We start from the raw sequence: 19267 nt of genomic DNA on the forward strand, positions 1-19267 counted from the left end.
TCCCATAGTGTCCTAGAAACACTGAATTACCGTATTGTCCAACAGAGAGAGACATTTACATTTATTTAAAGATGGTTTAATTAAGTCAACACAAGCAGCAAAACTTTTTTCAACCATAAATACATTTTATATAAAAAAAAAAAAGACACCAGACACACAAAAAGGATCTTTGTATCAACAAACAAATATTTGATGTACTTGTAATTCTTAAATCCGTTCCTGGACAGATTAAAAAATAACAATAATAATATCTCCTCAGTGTGACTCAGTTTCCCTGGAAAGTAACAGACAAGGTATGTTAGTGCAGAAGAGATTCGTTATCAGTTTTAATTTTACTAGCAAGATCCATACAAATTTTTTATAGGTTAAATATGAGAAATATCCAAAGCAAATCTGTCACTGTCACACAGCAGTCTAGCAGAATGAAAAAGTAGTTTACAATGAAGTGTGCTGTTGTTGTTTTTAATTCTGAGAAAATTAGTTTTACTGTATGTAACATAACTACATTTCAGCAAAACAAGACAAAAGATCATTTATTTACAATTAAACAGTTTAGAGTATTGTAGTGTGATGTCCTAGTTTCAGACCACTGAGGTGTACAATGAAATAATTCATTTTGATAACTTTATCTGTGTGGTTGGGACTTGTTTAGTGTAAAATTTAAGTACATACTGGTTATTGGGATGAGACTGACCCTGGTGATCATCACTAAATCGTTTACTTGGTTCAGTGCCACATTTACCACTGTAGAGTCGGTGCAGAGATACAGACGGAGATGATGAACTGAAGGACGGAGAACACCAGCAATATTCCAACGATCCCCAGATCATGTCTCTAAAAAATATTCAACATACCCAAATGAAAGCAGTTTCTCAAATAACATTTCATCAGTTATACTGAATGAGTTTCAAAAAGTTACATATGGTTTTCAGACACTTGAAACAGTGCACAAGTCACACAGACTACTTTTCTGATGCCTTTGCATCATTTTGAAGAATGAAATGATTAAATGATGGCACAAACTATTTATCTAAATAAAACAGCAATTAAAAACTAAAAAATAAGTTTAAACAGATCACATGAATATAGTCTTGCACATTGTACCTTAAATGTTGAACACATGGAGTCATAACCGTAGCATTCAATGCGCTCTGAAAGGAGTTTTATCTCTGTGCTCATCAGAAGAATGGCGGCCGCTGCAGTTATGGCACTGATCACGTTCATTATAAGAGCGGCTTTCACCTGCAGGAAGAAAAGCTGACACATGAAAGGTGACCGTAGTAATGATGTACACTTGTAAAACAGCCGTAATTCACATTGTAAAAGTAGAAACAGTGGTGGCCAAAATTATTAGAACACTAGTATTTTCACCTGCTAAAAATGGTTTGACTTTTATGTCAGTTATTTCTTTCTTTTGCTGTAGAGTGTCAGTAGGAAATATCAGTTTACATTTCTAAACATTCATTTTGCCCATTAATTGTAACAATCCCGTGAAATGTTTGTTTGCATGAGGAGTCTGACAACAGCCAGTGCTCCACACAGAGATCTGATCTGATCGTCGTCCAGGAATGACATGAAGAAACAGAACAAACTGAGACAGATTAAATCCACAAGAACTGTGGCAACATCTTCAAGATGCATCAAGAAATGCTACAGTACTGTACTGTTAAAAGTTTAAGGCACTTGTGCTTCTGTCTTCTGTCACGTCATCAATAAACACCAGTAACCCAGTGCCACTGGAAGCCATGCATGCTCGTGCCACCACACTGCTCACAGATGATGTTGTGTGCTTTGGATCATGAGCTGTTCCAAGCCTTCTCAATACTTTTTTCTTCCAGTCATTCTGGTACAGGATGATCTTAATTTTAGCCACCCAAAGAATGTTTGTCCAGAAGTAGTCTGGATTTTTTAGATGTTTTTTGGCAAAGTCTAATCTGGTCTTGTTTGCAGCTTGTGGTGAAGACTCTGTGTTTGCTCTCATAAAGTCTTCTCTTGATTGTAGACTTTCACGGTGAAGCATCTACCTCCTGGAGCGTGTTCTTCTCTTGGCTGGTTGTGAAAGGGTTTTTCTTTACCATGGAGAGGATCCTACGATCATCCACGTGGACGTCCAGGTCTTTTAATGTTGCTGAGCTCACTAGTGCATTTTTTTTCTCAGAATGTACCAAACTGTTGATTTGGCCATTCTGAATGTTCCTGCTGTCTCTCTGATGGATTTGTTTTGTTTTTGAAGCCTAACAATTGTCTGTTTCACTGGTATGGAGAGCTCCTTTGACCTCATGATGTGATGTCCAAATCCAAATGGCACACTTAGAATAAACTCCAGACCTTTTACCTGCTTATTTGATGTAGACATAATGAAGGAATAGCCCACATCTGTCCATGAAATGGCTTTTGAGTCAACTGTCAAATTACTTATGGTCCCTTGAAAAAGAGGGGAGGTACTGTACATGTTAAAGAGCTTTAATTCCTTAACCTTTCCTCCAATGTTGATGTGAATACCCTCAAATGAACGATCAGAGAGTGCACTTTAAGTCCATATTGATTAAATAACTGTTTTTATGGCATATCATTCATGTTTGGACACACACACACAAAGGAAATGTACAGTATAGTAATGTTTTATGCACTATAAAGCAATCTGAATGGCACACATCTATTCACTTCAAGACTTATGACATTTTTTCCCCTATTTTATCACAGAGGAAATGTGATTCTAAACCTATTCCCAAAACCATATATAATTATGATTCATTATTAAATGCATTACCCCAAGTGCCTTTGGTTGTGCTCTGACAAATTCTGTAAGATATGCTCCTCCAGTCTCCTGTCCATTACGACAAATAACAGCATCTTGTGCCACCCGTGGATTGATTTGGATGATAACTGTAGCTTTGTCAGTTGAGATGACCTTGCTGCTTTCCATTCTAGTCAAAGTTTTCACCTGGAATTAATGGGATAGTTCACACAGAAAATTAGAATTCTGTCTTCATTTACATCAGTTTTTTTATCTGCTGAACACAAAAGAATATATTTCAAAGAATGTTGGAAATCAAACAGTTGCCGTGACCATTGGCTTGGAAAAAATACTATGGAAATCAGTGGCTACTTGCAACAGTTTGGTTACAAACATTCTTCAAAATATCTTCTTTTGTGTTCAACAGAAGAAAGAAATGGATGTAAATGATGATATCTTCTTTTGTGTTCAAAACATGTAAGAAACTCATGCAGGTTTGGTACAACATCAGGGTGAGAAAATAATGCACCAGCATAGACAGCAATGCACTGAAACAATTTCTTCTCTTCCCGGTTAGTCTCCACCACTAATCAGGAGAGTCCCACAACGCATGCGTGTGATGCTGCTGCAGACGTAGAACACACATGCGCTGCACCTTGTTTACAAGCAGAGAAACACACACGCATGCATCACGGTACTGTCATGAATGGCGGCGGAGACTGACCCAGAAGAGAAGAAATCGCTGAATAAAGTCATTACTTTTGTTTTCTTTGCTCACAAAGAGTAATCTCGTAGTTTCACTACATTACGGTTGAACCACTGATGTCACATGGATGATTTCAACAATGTCCTTACTACCTTTCTAGGCCTGGGAGCATTTCAGTTACATTGCTGTCTATGCAGGGTCAGAAAGCTCTCGGATTTCACCAAAAATATCTTAATTTGGGTTCCGAAGATGAATTGAAGGTCTGATGGGTTTGGAACGACATGAGGGTGAGTAATTAATGACAGAAACAGAATATTCATTTTTGGGTGAACTATCCCTTTAAGCATTACAATTCTGCAGTTTACATTTCATTTACAGTTTATTTTCTCTGCTTTTCATGTACAGTATATCTGTATTAAATATTTAAAACATTAGCTGATACTCTTGTCTAGAGTGACTTATAAAACTGCCATACTGCAAGGGTTTCTAAAACAAGAATGATTCATTTTAAGGCTCACATTAGCTTGCAAGGAAATAAGTTAAAAAAAATTAAAAATAAAAATGCTAAAAATGTTGTCACTCTAATATACACTCAATAAATGAGCAAAAACTTACACTAAAACAATCACTGGTGTGAAGATCACAAAATTCAAAAGACGATGGTTGATTTTTAAATGATGTATTTCAAAGTGTGTATATAAATATAGGCTTTAGAATTGAAATAATCAGAGATGTTAATCGATGCATGAAATATTTGACCTGAAATGAGTTGTGTTGGTGTGTTGTCTGATCGCTCTTGTGATCAGGTATCTTTGTGTGTGCTCTGTGAAGAACCGCTGAGGAGGAGCTTGTGCCATATGAACTTCCTTTATACTTTTAATGATTATGTAACTCTTCCTCCTCAAATTCTAATAAAAACTACAAGGTAGCATAAATTTGGGTAAATTTGTGAATACAAATATCTTTAAAATCAGCTTTTTGTGTGTGTGTGTGTGTGTGTGTGTCTGCGGCTCTGCATGTGTGTGTGTTTTTCTGATGTATTAACATACGTTAAGACAAAACAGTCTTAACCACTGCTGGGGAAATTACTTTTAAATGTAATGCATTATAATATTGCGTTACTCGTCCACTGAACAACTGAACGTGATTTTGCGATCACGCACCCCAAAGTAGCTGGTGTTAACGATTTGAAAAAGTAACTCAGATATTTTTCCTGTAAATTAAAAAGTAATGTGTTACTTTACTAGTTATGTCACAGGCTGTGAGGCGAGAGACAAAATGCATGAATAAGATTAAAGAAAACAGGCTTTAATACTCCGCAGAGTAATTCCAACAGTACAGCAGCACAACTACACAGAGACAAGACCCAACAATCAAACACTTAAGTAGGGGAGACACACACCTGAACATAATGATGAAGTCAGATGAACAACCATGACAACCAATTTACTACACAACACAAACAGGATCCAAACAATGAGTGTGTGACAAGTTACATAACTCACATACTTGTTATCCCCAAAACGGGTCTTAAAAGACTTTCAGAATATACTCATTCGGAAACTTGGTTAACAAATACAATCTTTTTCTCCATGTCAAACATAAACAAATATGCATGAATACATCACTGTAACACTAGAACAGATAAAAAAAAGCAACAATGTGAGATATGAATTTCCTGCAGCCTTTGATCTCTTCACTGTGACTCAGTTTCCCTGGGAAGCAACAGACAAGATACTGTATGTTAGTACAGAAGAGACTCAGTTTTAATACTGCTAATAAGAGCCACACACCATACAGACTGTTTTATAGGCTGTATTATCTTTGCTAAATTATAAAGAGAAAAACAATAAAGCATGTTCTGATTGACTTACAGTTCTTAGACCCATTTCATACAGTATGATGTGCACTAAAAGCAGTTCACCTTGAAACATTGCTTTGTATTTCCTTTTCATTCTAATAGCTTTAACTTTGGTTATGGCTTGTTCAGTGGAGTTGCATCATTCTCTCAGTTGACTTCAACTCAAATAACTGACTGCCACCCTGGTAATGGGAATAATAACATCATCTCTAAATCATTTACCTGGTTTAGTGCCACATTTACTACTGAAGAGTTGGTTTAGCTGATGGCTTTGCAGGCAAATGTTGAGATACAGATGGAGATGATGAACTGAAGGATGGTGAATGCCAATATTACAACTATCCAAAATACAATACTATGAAAATTAAAGAAAAATTGTATTGAAGCAGATATATTGAGCTAGTTATTAGATCATCTCAACAATCAGAATACACACACACACACACACACACACACACACATCAGTTACAATTGACACAGTAATTACAAGCTAAAAACAAATGAATGCATATTAAACATGAATGCAAAATATTGCATACATTGTGCTGAGGATGTAAACTTACACGATTTGTTGGTATAAATGCTAACTGCAAGCTCATCAGAAGAATGGCTATCATTGCAATTAGGGTGCTGAAAATATTCATTTCCTGAGAGGCTTTCACCTACAATAAAACAATACTTGTTTCAGACCACTGGGAGTATTTTAAACTCAATGAAAAGATCAATGAAAAAGCATTAAACTCATGAATACGTTTAAGTGGAGGAGACCTACTCAAATAAAATAAAATAGTCTTTAGTTTTTACCACTAGCTGCCAGGCTACAAGATTCCAGACAACCAGTCTTTGTTATCAGATGATATCTGCCACTGTAAAAAAGTTGGGCCAACTTAAAATTTTAAGGCAACCAGCTTCAGCAGATTTTTGAGTTTTCTCAACTTGTCGTTTTAAGTTTATACAACAAAAATTTGAGAATCTCCCACAAAAATAAGTTGAGCAAACTCAAAAATCTGCTGAAGCTGGTTGCCTTAAAATATTAAGTTGGCTCAACTTTTTTTTTTTTTTTACAGTGTGAACTTCTGCTACATTTTTGACAACCTAAGGTTACAACTGATAATAGTGGGGAAATACATTAAAAACAATGTTACAATTAAAGAGTTATAATAGGCTGAATTGGTTGATTTGTACATACCAGGCACGGACTACGTTTATTCTGCGCAGCAACAGACAGAGATCCAGCACTGATGTACTGAGAAGGAAACACAGGACATTTTAAAGATTCCTCGAAATGAGAAGCAAAAAACCAAAACCATTAAATGAAACTAACAACAAGGGATCCCCAGTAGGTTATGCCACTATTCAAGAACAGCTAAGTAATTGTATTCAGGGACACTGGTGCTGAGTACAATACCAAGAAAGAAGACCATCAGTCCAACCATTATCTGGACTATCTAGAGGGCAGATGAAGGTCAGATGTTATATTCATCATGGCATGTTTGGACACAGCGATCTAGTCGAATTTATATTAACAGATAATTTTCCAAACCATACATCATATAATTCTAATTCATCCTTCAATGCATTACCGCCAGTGCCTTTGGTTCTGCTTTGAAAAATCCTTTAAGAGCTGCATATTGATTTTCTCCACCAGCCTCCTGTCCCTCATCACAAATAACCCCGCCTTGTGTCACCCGTGCATTTAACTGGATAACAACTGTAGATTTGTCCATTGAGATGTCCTTGCTGCTTTCCATTATTGGAAAAGTTTTCAATTTCTGTAATATGCATGTCAAGTTCAATAAAAAATATGAGCAAAGTACTTTGCATACAGGAGAAATGATGTTTAAAGAGTATAAAAATATCTCTTCTTAGAACCTGGACACACACAAGCCTTTATGGTGGTTTTATTTTTTATGGATTGAACTTAAATTTACAGTAATAATAAAACTGTATATTCTGTAAATGTATATTCCATTAACATACAGATGTAATGTTACTACTAAAATCTGTTTCATATCTTCGTCAACCACCAAAACAGGTAGTAATGAGAAAGTCACATGATGAATCAAAGAGCATAACAAGGTAAATATACGGTGGCCGAGAGAGCTCACGCGCTGCAAATAGAAGAGAAAAAAAACACCTGCAAATTAAGAAAACAACTTCATCAATTTGACAACACACGTGCTGCAAATACTCACAGCACAACCAAACAAAGAAACGCGCTGCAAATAAAATTCTTTGTTTGTGTTGTGATAATTTGCAGCACCTGCTGTCAAACTGATGAAGATGTTTTCTTGATTTGCTGGTGCTTTTTCCATTTGCATATGTTTTCTGAAGTTGCAGCGCTTTGAGCTCGCTCGGCTCTCTCGGCCACCGTATAAATTTAAGGTGCATACAAATAAAAACACACCCTCATTTTCACTTTAAATTGATTTTGTCTTTTTAACTTAACAGTGAAGCTAAATACTTTCTTGACAAAGATGTCTTTGTCCAGCCTAGTGTAAAAACAAATCACAAAACATTTAGTACCAAACAAAAAAAAGATATAAATATACGTATAATGATTTGTGAAAGATATTTATATAATATTTAACCTGAAATGAGATAATGTCTGGAAACTCTTTTGATGTATCTTAGAGTGTGTGGACTCTGTGAAGAACAGTTAAGGAGGGACTAGAAAAGAAAAAGAAAAAAGTTAGTACAGTCAGGATTAATACAATATTATTAAATTGTCGAAACATTAAATACTTTAAGACAATCAGTGTAATCAATGACATTCTGTGTCTAAAACAATGAGACACAGAATTATAAATTAACCTAATTAGGTATTTTTTTTATAAATAGTAAGAATAGAGCACTAGGATGCATATTCCAAATTAATTATATATTACATCCAAATAAGTAAATGTTTCATCAATTGAAAGCCATAGTTACATAACTCTTTGCTGTGCTGTTTAGGCACAAAGAGTTACTTAGTCTACAGTATCTTTGGCACATTTAATACATCAACAAAAGCCACAGGCCATATTGAGACTATTTATACACCATATTACAAGAAAAGGGTACAAAGCTCTCAAGATCTGAACTGAACAGAAATGTGGTGTTCCTGCAGCTCTAACTGTAAGTCACTTTTACAAGTTCAGACACCCACAGCAGATGTTCCTAGTGTCAAGTTGAAGTCGGTGGATCATTTGTGGTCGTCTCATATTTCCTTCTCAGTCTGCTAGCTGTACTTTTGCTGTTTTGGGTAATGTAAAATATTTAACTATAAAGCCTTAACCTGAGCAGACTTTGCAACATCATTAAAATGTTCCTTTCTCATTTTCAGCACTGACCAAATTGAAATCAAGAATAAGATGAGTTATGAGCATGTGAGCGGCATACACAGGATGTCATATTTTGATCAATATCAACTTTTGAGGTATAATAACCATTAGCCTGTGAGTGAGAACGAATGCTGAAGAACTGACCACAAACCACACACACTTACAAATTTCATGCTTTCTTGCCATGCACAGGGACAGATTCTTATTCATTAAACAGAATCCTGGTTTAATGGACATTAAACTCTGATTCCAGACATTTCAAACAGGACTAGTCTTCAAGTAAACAATATAAATATACTGACACCAAGATCAAGTGTAAAACCAACAAACCACGAACCAAAAAAAAAAAAACCTATTAAGTAATTTGATGCACTATTAAATTCTCAAATCACATTAATCCGGAGGCAGAATGGAAATGTGTGTGTGTGTGTTTGTGTGTGTGTGCGCGTTTTTGTGACAAATGAGGACATCAATTTGTATAATGACAAGGGTATGACATAGGTATTACAAAGAGAAGGTGACTTTTCAGCACATTAGCCCATGTCCCCACTTTTCAAAACGCTTATAAATCACACAGAATGGAGTGTACTGAAAATCTGAAATAGCAGAAAGTTTCCTGTAAGGGGTAGGTTTAGGTGTAGGATTGGTGTAGGGCAATAGCACATACAGTAAGTACAGTATAAAAACCATTACACCTATGGGATGTCCCCACTTTTCACAAAAACAAACATTGTGTTGTGTGTGTGTTTGTGTGTACTTGTTTATGCTACATTGAGGGGACCAAATGTAATGACCAAATTTTTGACATTGTGGGGACCCCATGAGGGGAAAAAATGATTAAAAATAGTAAATGATGTTTATCTGAAAGTGTAATGCAAACAGGTTTTCTGTAAGGGGTATGTGTAGGGTTGAGTTAGGGGATAGAAAATATAGTTTGGTCAATAGGAAAGTAATAGAAGTCTATGGAAAGTCCCCACAATTCACAAAAAACAAACGTGTGTTTGTGTGTGTGTGTGTGTGTGTGTGTGTGTGTGTGTGTGTGTGTGTGTGCGTGTGTGTGTGTGCGTGTGCGTGTGCGTGTGCGTGTGCGTGTGCGTGTGTGTGTTTGTGTTTGGGTGGTTTATGAGGACACAAATTTGTATAATGACATGGGTATGACAGAGGTATTACAATGTGAAGGTGGTTCATGAGGACACAGCCTATGTCTCCATAATTCAAAAGGATTAAAAAAAAAACATAATACATTTTGTTTTTTTGTTTTTTCAAATCTAAAAATGCACAGTTTTCTGTAAGGCGTAGGTTAAGGTGTAGGGTTGGTGTCGATAGAAAATACAGTTTGTACAGTATAAAAACCATTATGCCTGTGGAGAGTCCCCTGTAAACCACATATCAACATGTGTCTTGACACTTCATGTTCCGTTTAGACCATAGACTGTATGGTTTAGACAAGAGCTACTGCCCCCAGATGGTACATTTAGATAATACAATTGTTTCATTTGTTTGCTGACTTAAAACTCAAAATTTATGTTTAAAATACAATAAGAAAACTCTTTCTCCAATTCTCATTTTTATAGTTTATTTGTAATTTATTCCTGTGATGTCAATCTATCTTTTCAGAATCATTACTCCAGTCTTCATTCTAATATACTGATTTGCTACTCAAAAACATTTATTATTATTATTATTATTGTCAATGTTTCAAACTGTTGCTGCCTAATATTTTGTGGAAACTGTGATACAATTATTAAGAGATTCTTTGATGAATAGGAAATTTAAAAGAACAGCATTTATTTGAAATAGATTTTTTTTTTGTAACAATAAAAAAGTATTTTCTGTCACTTTTGATCAATTTAATGTGTCCTTGCTGAATAAAATCATTCATTTCTGTCAAAACAAACAGAATTTATACTTCTGTTATTTATCTTTTTAATTTTTTTGCAAAGTTTCTTAGTTCAACGATCAGTTCTCAAACCAATTATACAAACTTTCACGAACCCCCGAAAATAACATGAAAACAACACTGAAATTAACATATCACACACACACACACACAAACTGGTCCTATCATTATGGGGACATTCCTTTGGCGTAATGGTTTTTGTACTGTACAAACTGTATTTTCTATCCCCTTATCCTCACTCTACATCTTACAAAAAACTTTCTGCATTTTTATATTTTCAAAAACTTCATTCTGTATGATTTATAAGCTTGTTTCCTCATGGAGACCAAAAATGTCCCCACAAGGTCAAAATTTACTGGTATTACTAAACTTAATGTAGGGAACCTACATTATGTAACCATAATATAGTGAATACCAGGTACACACACACACACACACACACACACACACACATACACACACACATATTCAGTGTGTCATTGCTTTTAGACAATGTGGCATTCTAGTTTTGACAGACAGGTAATGTTTTCCCATTAAGGCCACATAATATAACTCAGCCTCATTTAATTTACTGCATACCATTTAAGATGTGCCTCTGTGAGCCTCTGTGATCAGGAGCGAGCTGTCAGCTCAGCTTGCCTGAATGCCTGCAGCTGAACCGGCTGTGGGTTCAGCTGATGACAGGGAAGTCATTTAGCTCCAGTGACAGGCCTGAGAGAGGGAGAGCTTGAGACGGCCCTAAAACCAGCGCTCACAATGGAGAGAATAGAGCTGCTCATGAAGGGATGCTTTGTGCATCAGGGAGGATGAGTCCTCCTGGTCTCACACCCATAGATCCGGTGCGATCGCATCATGCATACCGCCGACGTGCCTCTACAACCCACTATATTCAGTCTTTAGTTTCGCTTTTCATGCAGGATGAACCTCAGGTGTCTGAAGATGCTGCTTACACTCTTAAAAATAAATGTCGAAGAAGAACCATTTTTGGTTCCTCAAAGAACCTTTCAGTTAACAGTTCTTAAAAGAACTTTTTTCTTAATGTGATGAACATTTTAACCGTTTTCTACTATAAAGAACCTTTTGTGCGATGGAAAGTTTCCATGGACGTTAAAGGTTCTTCATGGAACCGTCACTGCCAATAAAGAACCTTTATTCTTAAAAGTGTATGCTGAAGGTGTTGATGATCTTTGGCCTGATTCTGCAGTTCGGAAACTCCTCTGCTCCTGGCGTACACTCTCTGTGACCTCGGGTTCGATCATAAAGTGTTAAGGAAGTGTGGCTTGCTTTGTCAGACAATCTGCATTTTTGAGCTAACAGTCCCTAAGGGGCCCGAAGACACAGTGAGGGTCCTGAACCACGACGTGATGCAGTTGAAAGACAGGATTTCCCTGGACAGGAACCTTTCCCTCATCGGACCCCCGACCTTCTCTGGCCCTGCGACCCCCATCCTGTGCACTAAAGCCCCTCTTCACACTGGAGGAGGCGGGAGGCATGAACCAGGGCAGGAAGCCACGAGGCACGAGTCTTCCACAAGCTCCTTAGAGGTCATCGCTAGTTTCCCTCTACTGTAGCAGTTGCTGGCCTCCGGAATGAGGCTGTTTCTCGAGCCGCCCTCTCGTCCCATTGTTCTGGCCTAGTAAAGCCACACACGTTTCCTCAAGAGTTATTTTTGCCTGACTTGCTCTGTTGCCTTGATTTATAATGGATTGTGTCTCGACTGGGTCTTTCCCTTTTTTTCTAAAGGTGCGGTCACATTGTTGCTTGATGAGATTTTGTGGATGAAATCATTTCAATAGGAATCCACATGAACAGGAGTTTTGCTTGAGAGTGAAAAGTTCCCCATGCAGATTTTGCTCATGTTTAAGTTGGTCAAGTGAATTTACCACGCTAACCAGCAGAAAGCTACTTTGTTTGAAACTGACTTCACTGTGATCTGTGCTTCATACATCATTACACTATTGACAATAGACAACTGACCTGTTTTTGCACTTGAAATTTTGGTGAAATGTGCCTGCACCTCAAGGATGGAGGTTTCCATTGACTTTATTATTGTCCAAGTTTATGCCATTGTGTAATAAAATGAGCTTCACTGTCTTGATATACAGCTTTGGAGCTATTTGGACAAGAGGCTTGAGTGTGTTTTTGGGTTCTCTAGGATCAGTTCACCTCTCTTCCAATGCTCACGACTGACCTGGGCGGTGACAAAACAGCCGCAATCAAAACAAAGCCTCATTGACTAAGCATCAATGACATCTACTTCAATAGCTATAGCTGTGCTACAATATCAACAGCCCATATGAATACATAAGCATGGTCCAAACTGTGTTGTAATGCATATTCATTGCAAGCAATCATAAGGCTGTGGCAGTTTGCATAGGTGTGGTTACAGTTTGTGGCCATCAGAGTGTTGTTAAACTAAGCTGTTTGATGATATTGTGTTGAATTGCAGACTATCTGGGATGACAAACAACTCAGCCTTTATTAGACTGAAAATGGTGTTATTTCATTAAGGTCAATCTGTCAGAAAGGCAAGTTGAGATTTTTCCAGGTACTATAGGGTCATCCAACTGGAATGACAGGAAGAGCGTGTTATTGCCATAGAAGTTATAAGAAAATCTGAATGATAGGGGGCAATGAGTTTGTGTGCATCAGGAAGAGAAGAGGGCCCAGCACCAAGCCCGGAGGTTCACCAGTGGTTAGCTGATGTGACTTAGATAAAGCAAGCAAAGACCGAATACAAAATATGTATTTCAACTATGCTGTTAAATGTGGACAGACAGCACACACACATGCTGCAGTGTTATTGACAGATCAATTGTGTTTCATCAAATCCGTTCTATTGGCTTTTGCTTCTGAGGCAGGACTTGTAATTGCGCATTGGGGAAGGAGTGTGATATTGTGATGTTTATTAGTTAGAGAGTGTATTGTGTACTAAATGGCTCATCTCCTTTAAAGTCTGTTGTTTTACTTTTCAAGAGGCCGTTAGCTTTGTGCTTTGCTGTGTTAATGAAACATTAGTTTACAGAAGAGATCAGTTGATAGTTTTGCTCACACCTATTTCTGCAGCAGAATATATGAATACCACAGATTCAATTACAGGACATAAAAACCTTTACCTTAAATGTACTGATGAAATGTGTATTTGATTGCACTGATCTGCGTACTTTTAGCTGAAACTAGATGCTACCATCTGCCGTACAGTTAATTAAATAGATAAACAATAGCTACATTGAATCTTTTTTTCTTTTTTTACCAAAACTGCCATATATTGGCATCCCTCTTTGTCAAGTAAGTATTTGGGATCTGAGTACCTGATACTCTTTAGTTCACTGTGGAAAGGAAGTAGATGAAAGCTTCTGTACTTGAGTTGCAGTGGTTAAGAGTCTGAGGCTTTGATGAGGTAAGACAAATACACATCAGTGGTGATCCATCTATCACTAGAGTCACTCAGGAGAATGAGGGACCATCAGTCTGTCTGCTGGCTTTGATTGCTATTGATATGACCAGCAGGGAGGAAAACTGCCTGATAGACCCTCTTCAGGATGAGACACCAGACCACTGCCCCTCTCTCATTGGCGAACACGTTCTCACTCCCAACTCGTCACATATTGACGCTTGGTCAGGACCCTTTGGTGTTGCTTTTTGACACCCAAGGTACCCCTTTAGCATAATCTTTTGACATTTAGCATTACTTTCCGAAGTGCAGGGTCCATTGTTTTCAGTTGTTTGTCTTAATTTAATGGTTTGCATGCATTTGTAAAAAATAGAAATAAATTTATTTAAATTTATAATTTCATTGGAGCACCTAACCCCACCCCTACCCTAAACCTACCCACTTCTGAACAATATAAATCACATAGCAGGCAAATATAAGTACAGTCACAGCTATTTATTGCAAAAACTGACCATAAACAAGCAGTATAAAAGCATTACAAACAAGTCGTGCTGCATTCCAAGTCTTCTGAAGCCATACAATTTCTTTATGAGAAGAAGAGAGTAAAACATGAGGTTTTAATCGCTGAAAATGATCCATTAACTCACTCACATCTCTTTCAAAAACATACTCCCGTCCTGTGGCATGTCGCAGTCGGTCACAAGACACAAAAGAGCCAATAGCATTTCACAACCAAGGCTAACATAAGGCTTCTATTTGCGCACAGGCTGCAGCACATAGACATAATAAATGCTTATTTATTTATTACTTATAGTATTTATTATGTCTATGCTGAAGCACACAGGATGAGCTTTACAGCGGACGGAGACGGCGATCGCATCTATTCCTCTCACAAATCAATCGTTTTACCTCAGAAGTGGCAATAATGACAATATTATTACCCAATATATACTTTAATCATGACGATAAAATTCTCAGTGCCTTTCGCGTTGGCATACTGACAACAAGGGTTTCTTATTTAAAGCAATGGAGGACCCTGCCTGCACATCAAAAAATGACGCCAAAGGGTTCTGACCAAGCGTCAATATGTGACGAGTTGGGACTTTAATGGAGTGGATAGCTATAATTATTTAGATATATAACATTTAGATAAATAACAGATATATCACATGAAAGCTGCAGTCCGTAACTTTTGGCGCTCTAGCGGTTAATAAACAGAACTGCGTGCATCTTGAACATTGTGCCTGGAGCTACTTCTCTCTGTTTATGTCTATGACTATTGACGAATCACGCAGGTACCGGGCTACTCCGCAGCAGTACCTACTCTGAAAGAGTCAGAATATAAACACTTATTATAGGTGTACCGTAGTGATTCAGGACAAGCCAAAAAATATGGTTTGGAAAATGGATTCATGGTGTACTCACTTAATATATAAATTTTGTCAATATTGAACACAAAAAAAGTTACAGACTGCAGCTTTAAAATAGCATGACTTTTATTTACATTTAGCTACATATTTAAAATGCTGATGAGTCACATAGTAAAGATATTTAATTTCAAAATGATTGTACAATAATATAGTTAAAATTACAAAGCAGAGCTACTGCTTTTCAGAAAACATGATAGGTTTATTTTACTGTATGTACATATTTAATGCAATGAGTTATTTTAGAATTGTTCTCTTGCAGATCCATTTTTTATGATAAGTACATGACTCATCTGCCCAACCTGATGAAGTCATCAGAGCACAATAACCATATGAACGCAGATACCGAGACGTCCAGTACCTGAAACAACAATGAAGCAAATTGTTTGATTTTTAGTAGACTTGTAAGTTAGGAGTATATGATGCTGACTGTAGAGAAGCTTTCAGGCTAATTATCAGTTAAATTCAGTAATGTCTCACCGATTTACCGCTGCGGCACCATCATGCCATTTCCACACTCCCTGCATCATTTTCAAACCAATCCAAAAATTCTCAAAAGCAGCAATCTTTTGTAAAAAATCCTGTTTTGAAAGAACAGTAATATATATATATATATATATATATATATATAATCCATAAACAGCTAAAATGATTTTAAAAACACCCTTCTCTGTAGTTAAACAGATCAACCCATATGCCTCAGTGTGCACAAACAAACACAAACTCTTTTTCTTTGTCACTCACTTGTTCCCCTCGGCTGTTTATGATCACCAGATCTGCTCCTCTCTGATGACAGTCTTGTCTGCTGTAACTCCAGCTCTTCCTCTCAGATGAAATATAATAAAAGCTGAAGTTGTAGTAAATCCATTTGAAGTTTTCAGCACGCTGATCTGTTAATAGAACAGTTTAGATATTAGTTTAGATATTAGTTTAGACAGGTTAGCTGTGTTCATAAACCTGCTGCATCCATCACAGTCACCCTTACATTCACAGACACGACACACCCCTTATTGCAAGTTAAAGTAACAGTATTGAAAACAATAAGAAATATCATATCATGGCAGTATTATATTATATTATTATTATAAATTATTAATTAAATACTTATTTGTATGTAGTGGAATCATTTTTAAAAAAATGATTTAGGGAGAATAAACACACAATTACCTTGTTCATAAAGGCCACGTAGGAGTTCATCAGTCTTGTTTTTTATCTGCTCTCTTTCTTCAATCAGAATTTTGTTCTTCTTCAGTAAATGTTCTTTCTCTGCTATTAATTTTGTATTATTTGTAAATATCTTCTCTCTTTCTTCAGTCAGGTTACTGATGTGAGTTAGTAACTGCTTTCTCTCGGAGGTGAGACACACACACAGCACTATTACAGCAGTCAGCAGAAGAAAACACAGCAGACACAAACACACTTCAGCTGCTCTGTGCTTTCTGTTCTTCACTGAGACACTTCCTGTGGACGACAAAGATGAGATTAACACGAGGTTGTGTCTTCACCCTTACACTTGACTATTATGAACTTTATTCTTGAAGATTTTGCTTTGACTCAATTTTTGAATTAGAATTAATTCTTGAAGTTCAAATCCCTGAACAGTGTAACGAGTTCACTGGAGGCGAGCGTAGTGAGAACCCAAGTGCAGCTTTATTGAATTTGATTGAGATTTTGCTCATCTCAAATGAGCCCAATGGCAACATGAGGGCTATAAATACAAAATAATAAAACCAATCAATGAGGAGCAAGACACATGACTAAAATAACCAATCAGATCATGACACATTGAACAAAGGAACCAATAGCAGGATCACACGAGGGCAAGGACTAAACAGGACTAAACTACAAAATAAAAGACATGAAGACATGAACATGAAACAAAACCCAAAACCCACATTACAAACAGTTAGTTTCTTGTTCACACTTGATTTAAATTTGTTATTCATTCAAGCATAATGCACGTTTTGGCGTGTGCGCAAAAGAGTAAGTAGCCTACAGTTGTTTGTGATTTTGTAAACACATGGCTTGCTGACCAAAACTGAAGTTGATTCTCAGTGAAATTGTCATACTCTTAATTAATTTGACATATGTGTATATTCTAAAAATATCTGTAGCATGGAATGCTTGTGATGTCTGCTAAATTTTTCTGTTCACCATATATGACCTTCAGTGTTGGGCAGTAACTAGTAGTGTAACTAATTACTAATAAGATTTCAGTAATAATATTAGTTACTTTCCATAAAACAGCTAAGTTACTTTTGATGCCTCAACCCCGCTGATTTAAAATCCATCAAATTCCTAGATTTATTTTCATAAATTTTACGACTCACACATGCATGTGATGTCCCCAGTGCAGCAGATTTAAATATTGATTTTGTCAGGAAAAAAGATGATCTGAACACTGTGTAAGTTGTGGCTTTACTTTACTCTGGCATTAAATCCCACCCACATCCCTCTGATCAGCATGTGATCTGATCACCAGACTCAATTTTAATATTTTTACTATAATTAAAAATATTTTTGGAAAATTAAACAGTTTCTTACAAACTTATGTGATTTGATAAAATACATAATGACATATAATCATATATGGGTAACGGAGAAATTACAATTAGCTTCAAGCTACAATTAATGAGATTAATACAACACTTCTACTTTAATGTCACTATCAATCAATATTGAGTGTTTGTAATAACTTCTGACTGCGATCCAATGTGGATTTTGGTCAAATGATGAGGCAGAAATATGTTGTTAGTAATATTCTAGAAGAATTTGATGTGGAAGATACGCAGTTACAACTTCTGTGGGGCGTGAAGAAAAAGTAATGTAACTAGTAGTGTAACTAATTACTGTTGCCAGAAATTAATAAATAACAATATTACTTTTGAAAGGAGTAACTAGTAATGAGTAATATATTACATTCTTTGAGTAACAAGCCCAACACTGATGACCTACATGTTTACATGTTACACATTACTACAAAATGTATTCATACAATGTTCATACATGTATACATACAACTGTGCATTAAAAAAGTAGAAAAAAACCCGCTGAACTTTGTAAAACATTTCTGGGGTTGACTGGCATGGTGAAAGACATCTAAACTTTCTGACCCATTGACAAAAATAGTTTCATTTTGGTGGCACTGGCCAGTTAACGGACTAGGCTTTGAAGCATGAATGAAATGTTTGGGGTGAGTTGGACATGCATTGGATTTGTGATGTCCCATAAAACAGTCGTGACAATTGCACTTACAGTTTAGAGACTGTTAGGACAAAGCAATTGAGAAAATCTTTTATAAATACTACAATACTTCTGTCTGACTATTCTGTGTCTCAGATAAATGACATTACCTGTGTGTTGAAGAGGCTGGTGTTTCTCTGTGTGTGTCCTGAGATCATGATGTCTAACAGTATCCACACTCTCATAGATATCCACCATCATCTCTACGCTTTCTCCTCTGTCCCCTTTCCTCGTCATCACATCATCATAAATAACGTGTGTTATCTCTGATCTCTCAGCGTTGTACATTGTATCTCTGTGTTGATCCTGTATGTTGTTCTAGTTTCAGATTGTTAAAGCTTCACTGCTTTAGATCTCTTCAGCCTGTCTTAAAAACTGAAGCTGGAACTGAACTCAAAATGAAACTGTTAGTGGTCAATGTGTCAACCATGTTGCATTCAAGCTGACAGGGCAGGAACAATTGAGAGAACTATTAAAACCAAGTGACTCATCTCATAATTTTCTATATTTTCTTTAAAACTGAAGTGTGTGCTTTCTCAACCATTAGCATGACTGGATGAATTTGCAAAAAAAATTTTTTTAAATTTAAATTTTTTTTTTTTTTATAAATCTAGCTGAAAATGTTTTTACCCTCAGGCCATCCAAGATGTTGATGAGTTAGTTTATTCATTTATTT

General features: G+C 36.5%; 1 protein-coding gene across 5 annotated transcripts; it reads right to left on the reverse strand.

Moving 5' to 3' along the window:
• Positions 1-4753: 4753 nt before the first annotated feature.
• LOC131547761 (CD209 antigen-like) lies at positions 4754-18948 on the reverse strand. Of its 5 annotated transcripts, XR_009273004.1 has the most exons (8): positions 18702-18948; positions 16516-16809; positions 16093-16238; positions 7896-7974; positions 6494-7076; positions 5868-5966; positions 5527-5642; positions 4754-5158 (listed from the first exon to the last, which is right to left on the reverse strand). XR_009273004.1 is itself a non-coding variant. In XM_058788394.1 (7 exons), the coding sequence occupies exons 1-6, from the start codon at positions 18877-18879 to the stop codon at positions 5563-5565; spliced, it is 825 nt and encodes a 274-aa protein (XP_058644377.1). In that variant the 5' UTR covers positions 18880-18948; the 3' UTR covers positions 4754-5158; positions 5527-5562. The 5 variants fall into 5 exon arrangements, 2 of the variants coding, with proteins under 2 accessions (XP_058644377.1, XP_058644376.1); XR_009273005.1 differs by lacking the exon at positions 7896-7974 and having other exon boundaries at positions 6494-6550; XM_058788394.1 differs by lacking the exon at positions 7896-7974 and having other exon boundaries at positions 5527-5613; positions 6494-6550.
• Positions 18949-19267: the final 319 nt, after the last annotated feature.

Source organism: Onychostoma macrolepis, chromosome 10 (assembly GCF_012432095.1).
Source record: "Onychostoma macrolepis isolate SWU-2019 chromosome 10, ASM1243209v1, whole genome shotgun sequence".
NCBI lineage: Eukaryota > Metazoa > Chordata > Actinopteri > Cypriniformes > Cyprinidae > Onychostoma > Onychostoma macrolepis.

Bases quoted from the DNA above. Each gene is read 5' to 3' on its own strand.
- LOC131547761 (XM_058788393.1), bottom strand. From the start codon at position 18,879: ATGTACAACGCTGAGAGATCAGAGATAACACACGTTATTTATGATGAT. The intron at 16,239-16,515 runs GTAATTGTGTGT...TTCTATTAACAG, and splicing joins ACGTGGCCTTTATGAACAAG to ATCAGCGTGCTGAAAACTTC. The intron at 15,930-16,092 runs GTGAGTGACAAA...CTTTCAAAACAG, and splicing joins TAAACAGCCGAGGGGAACAA to GATTTTTTACAAAAGATTGC.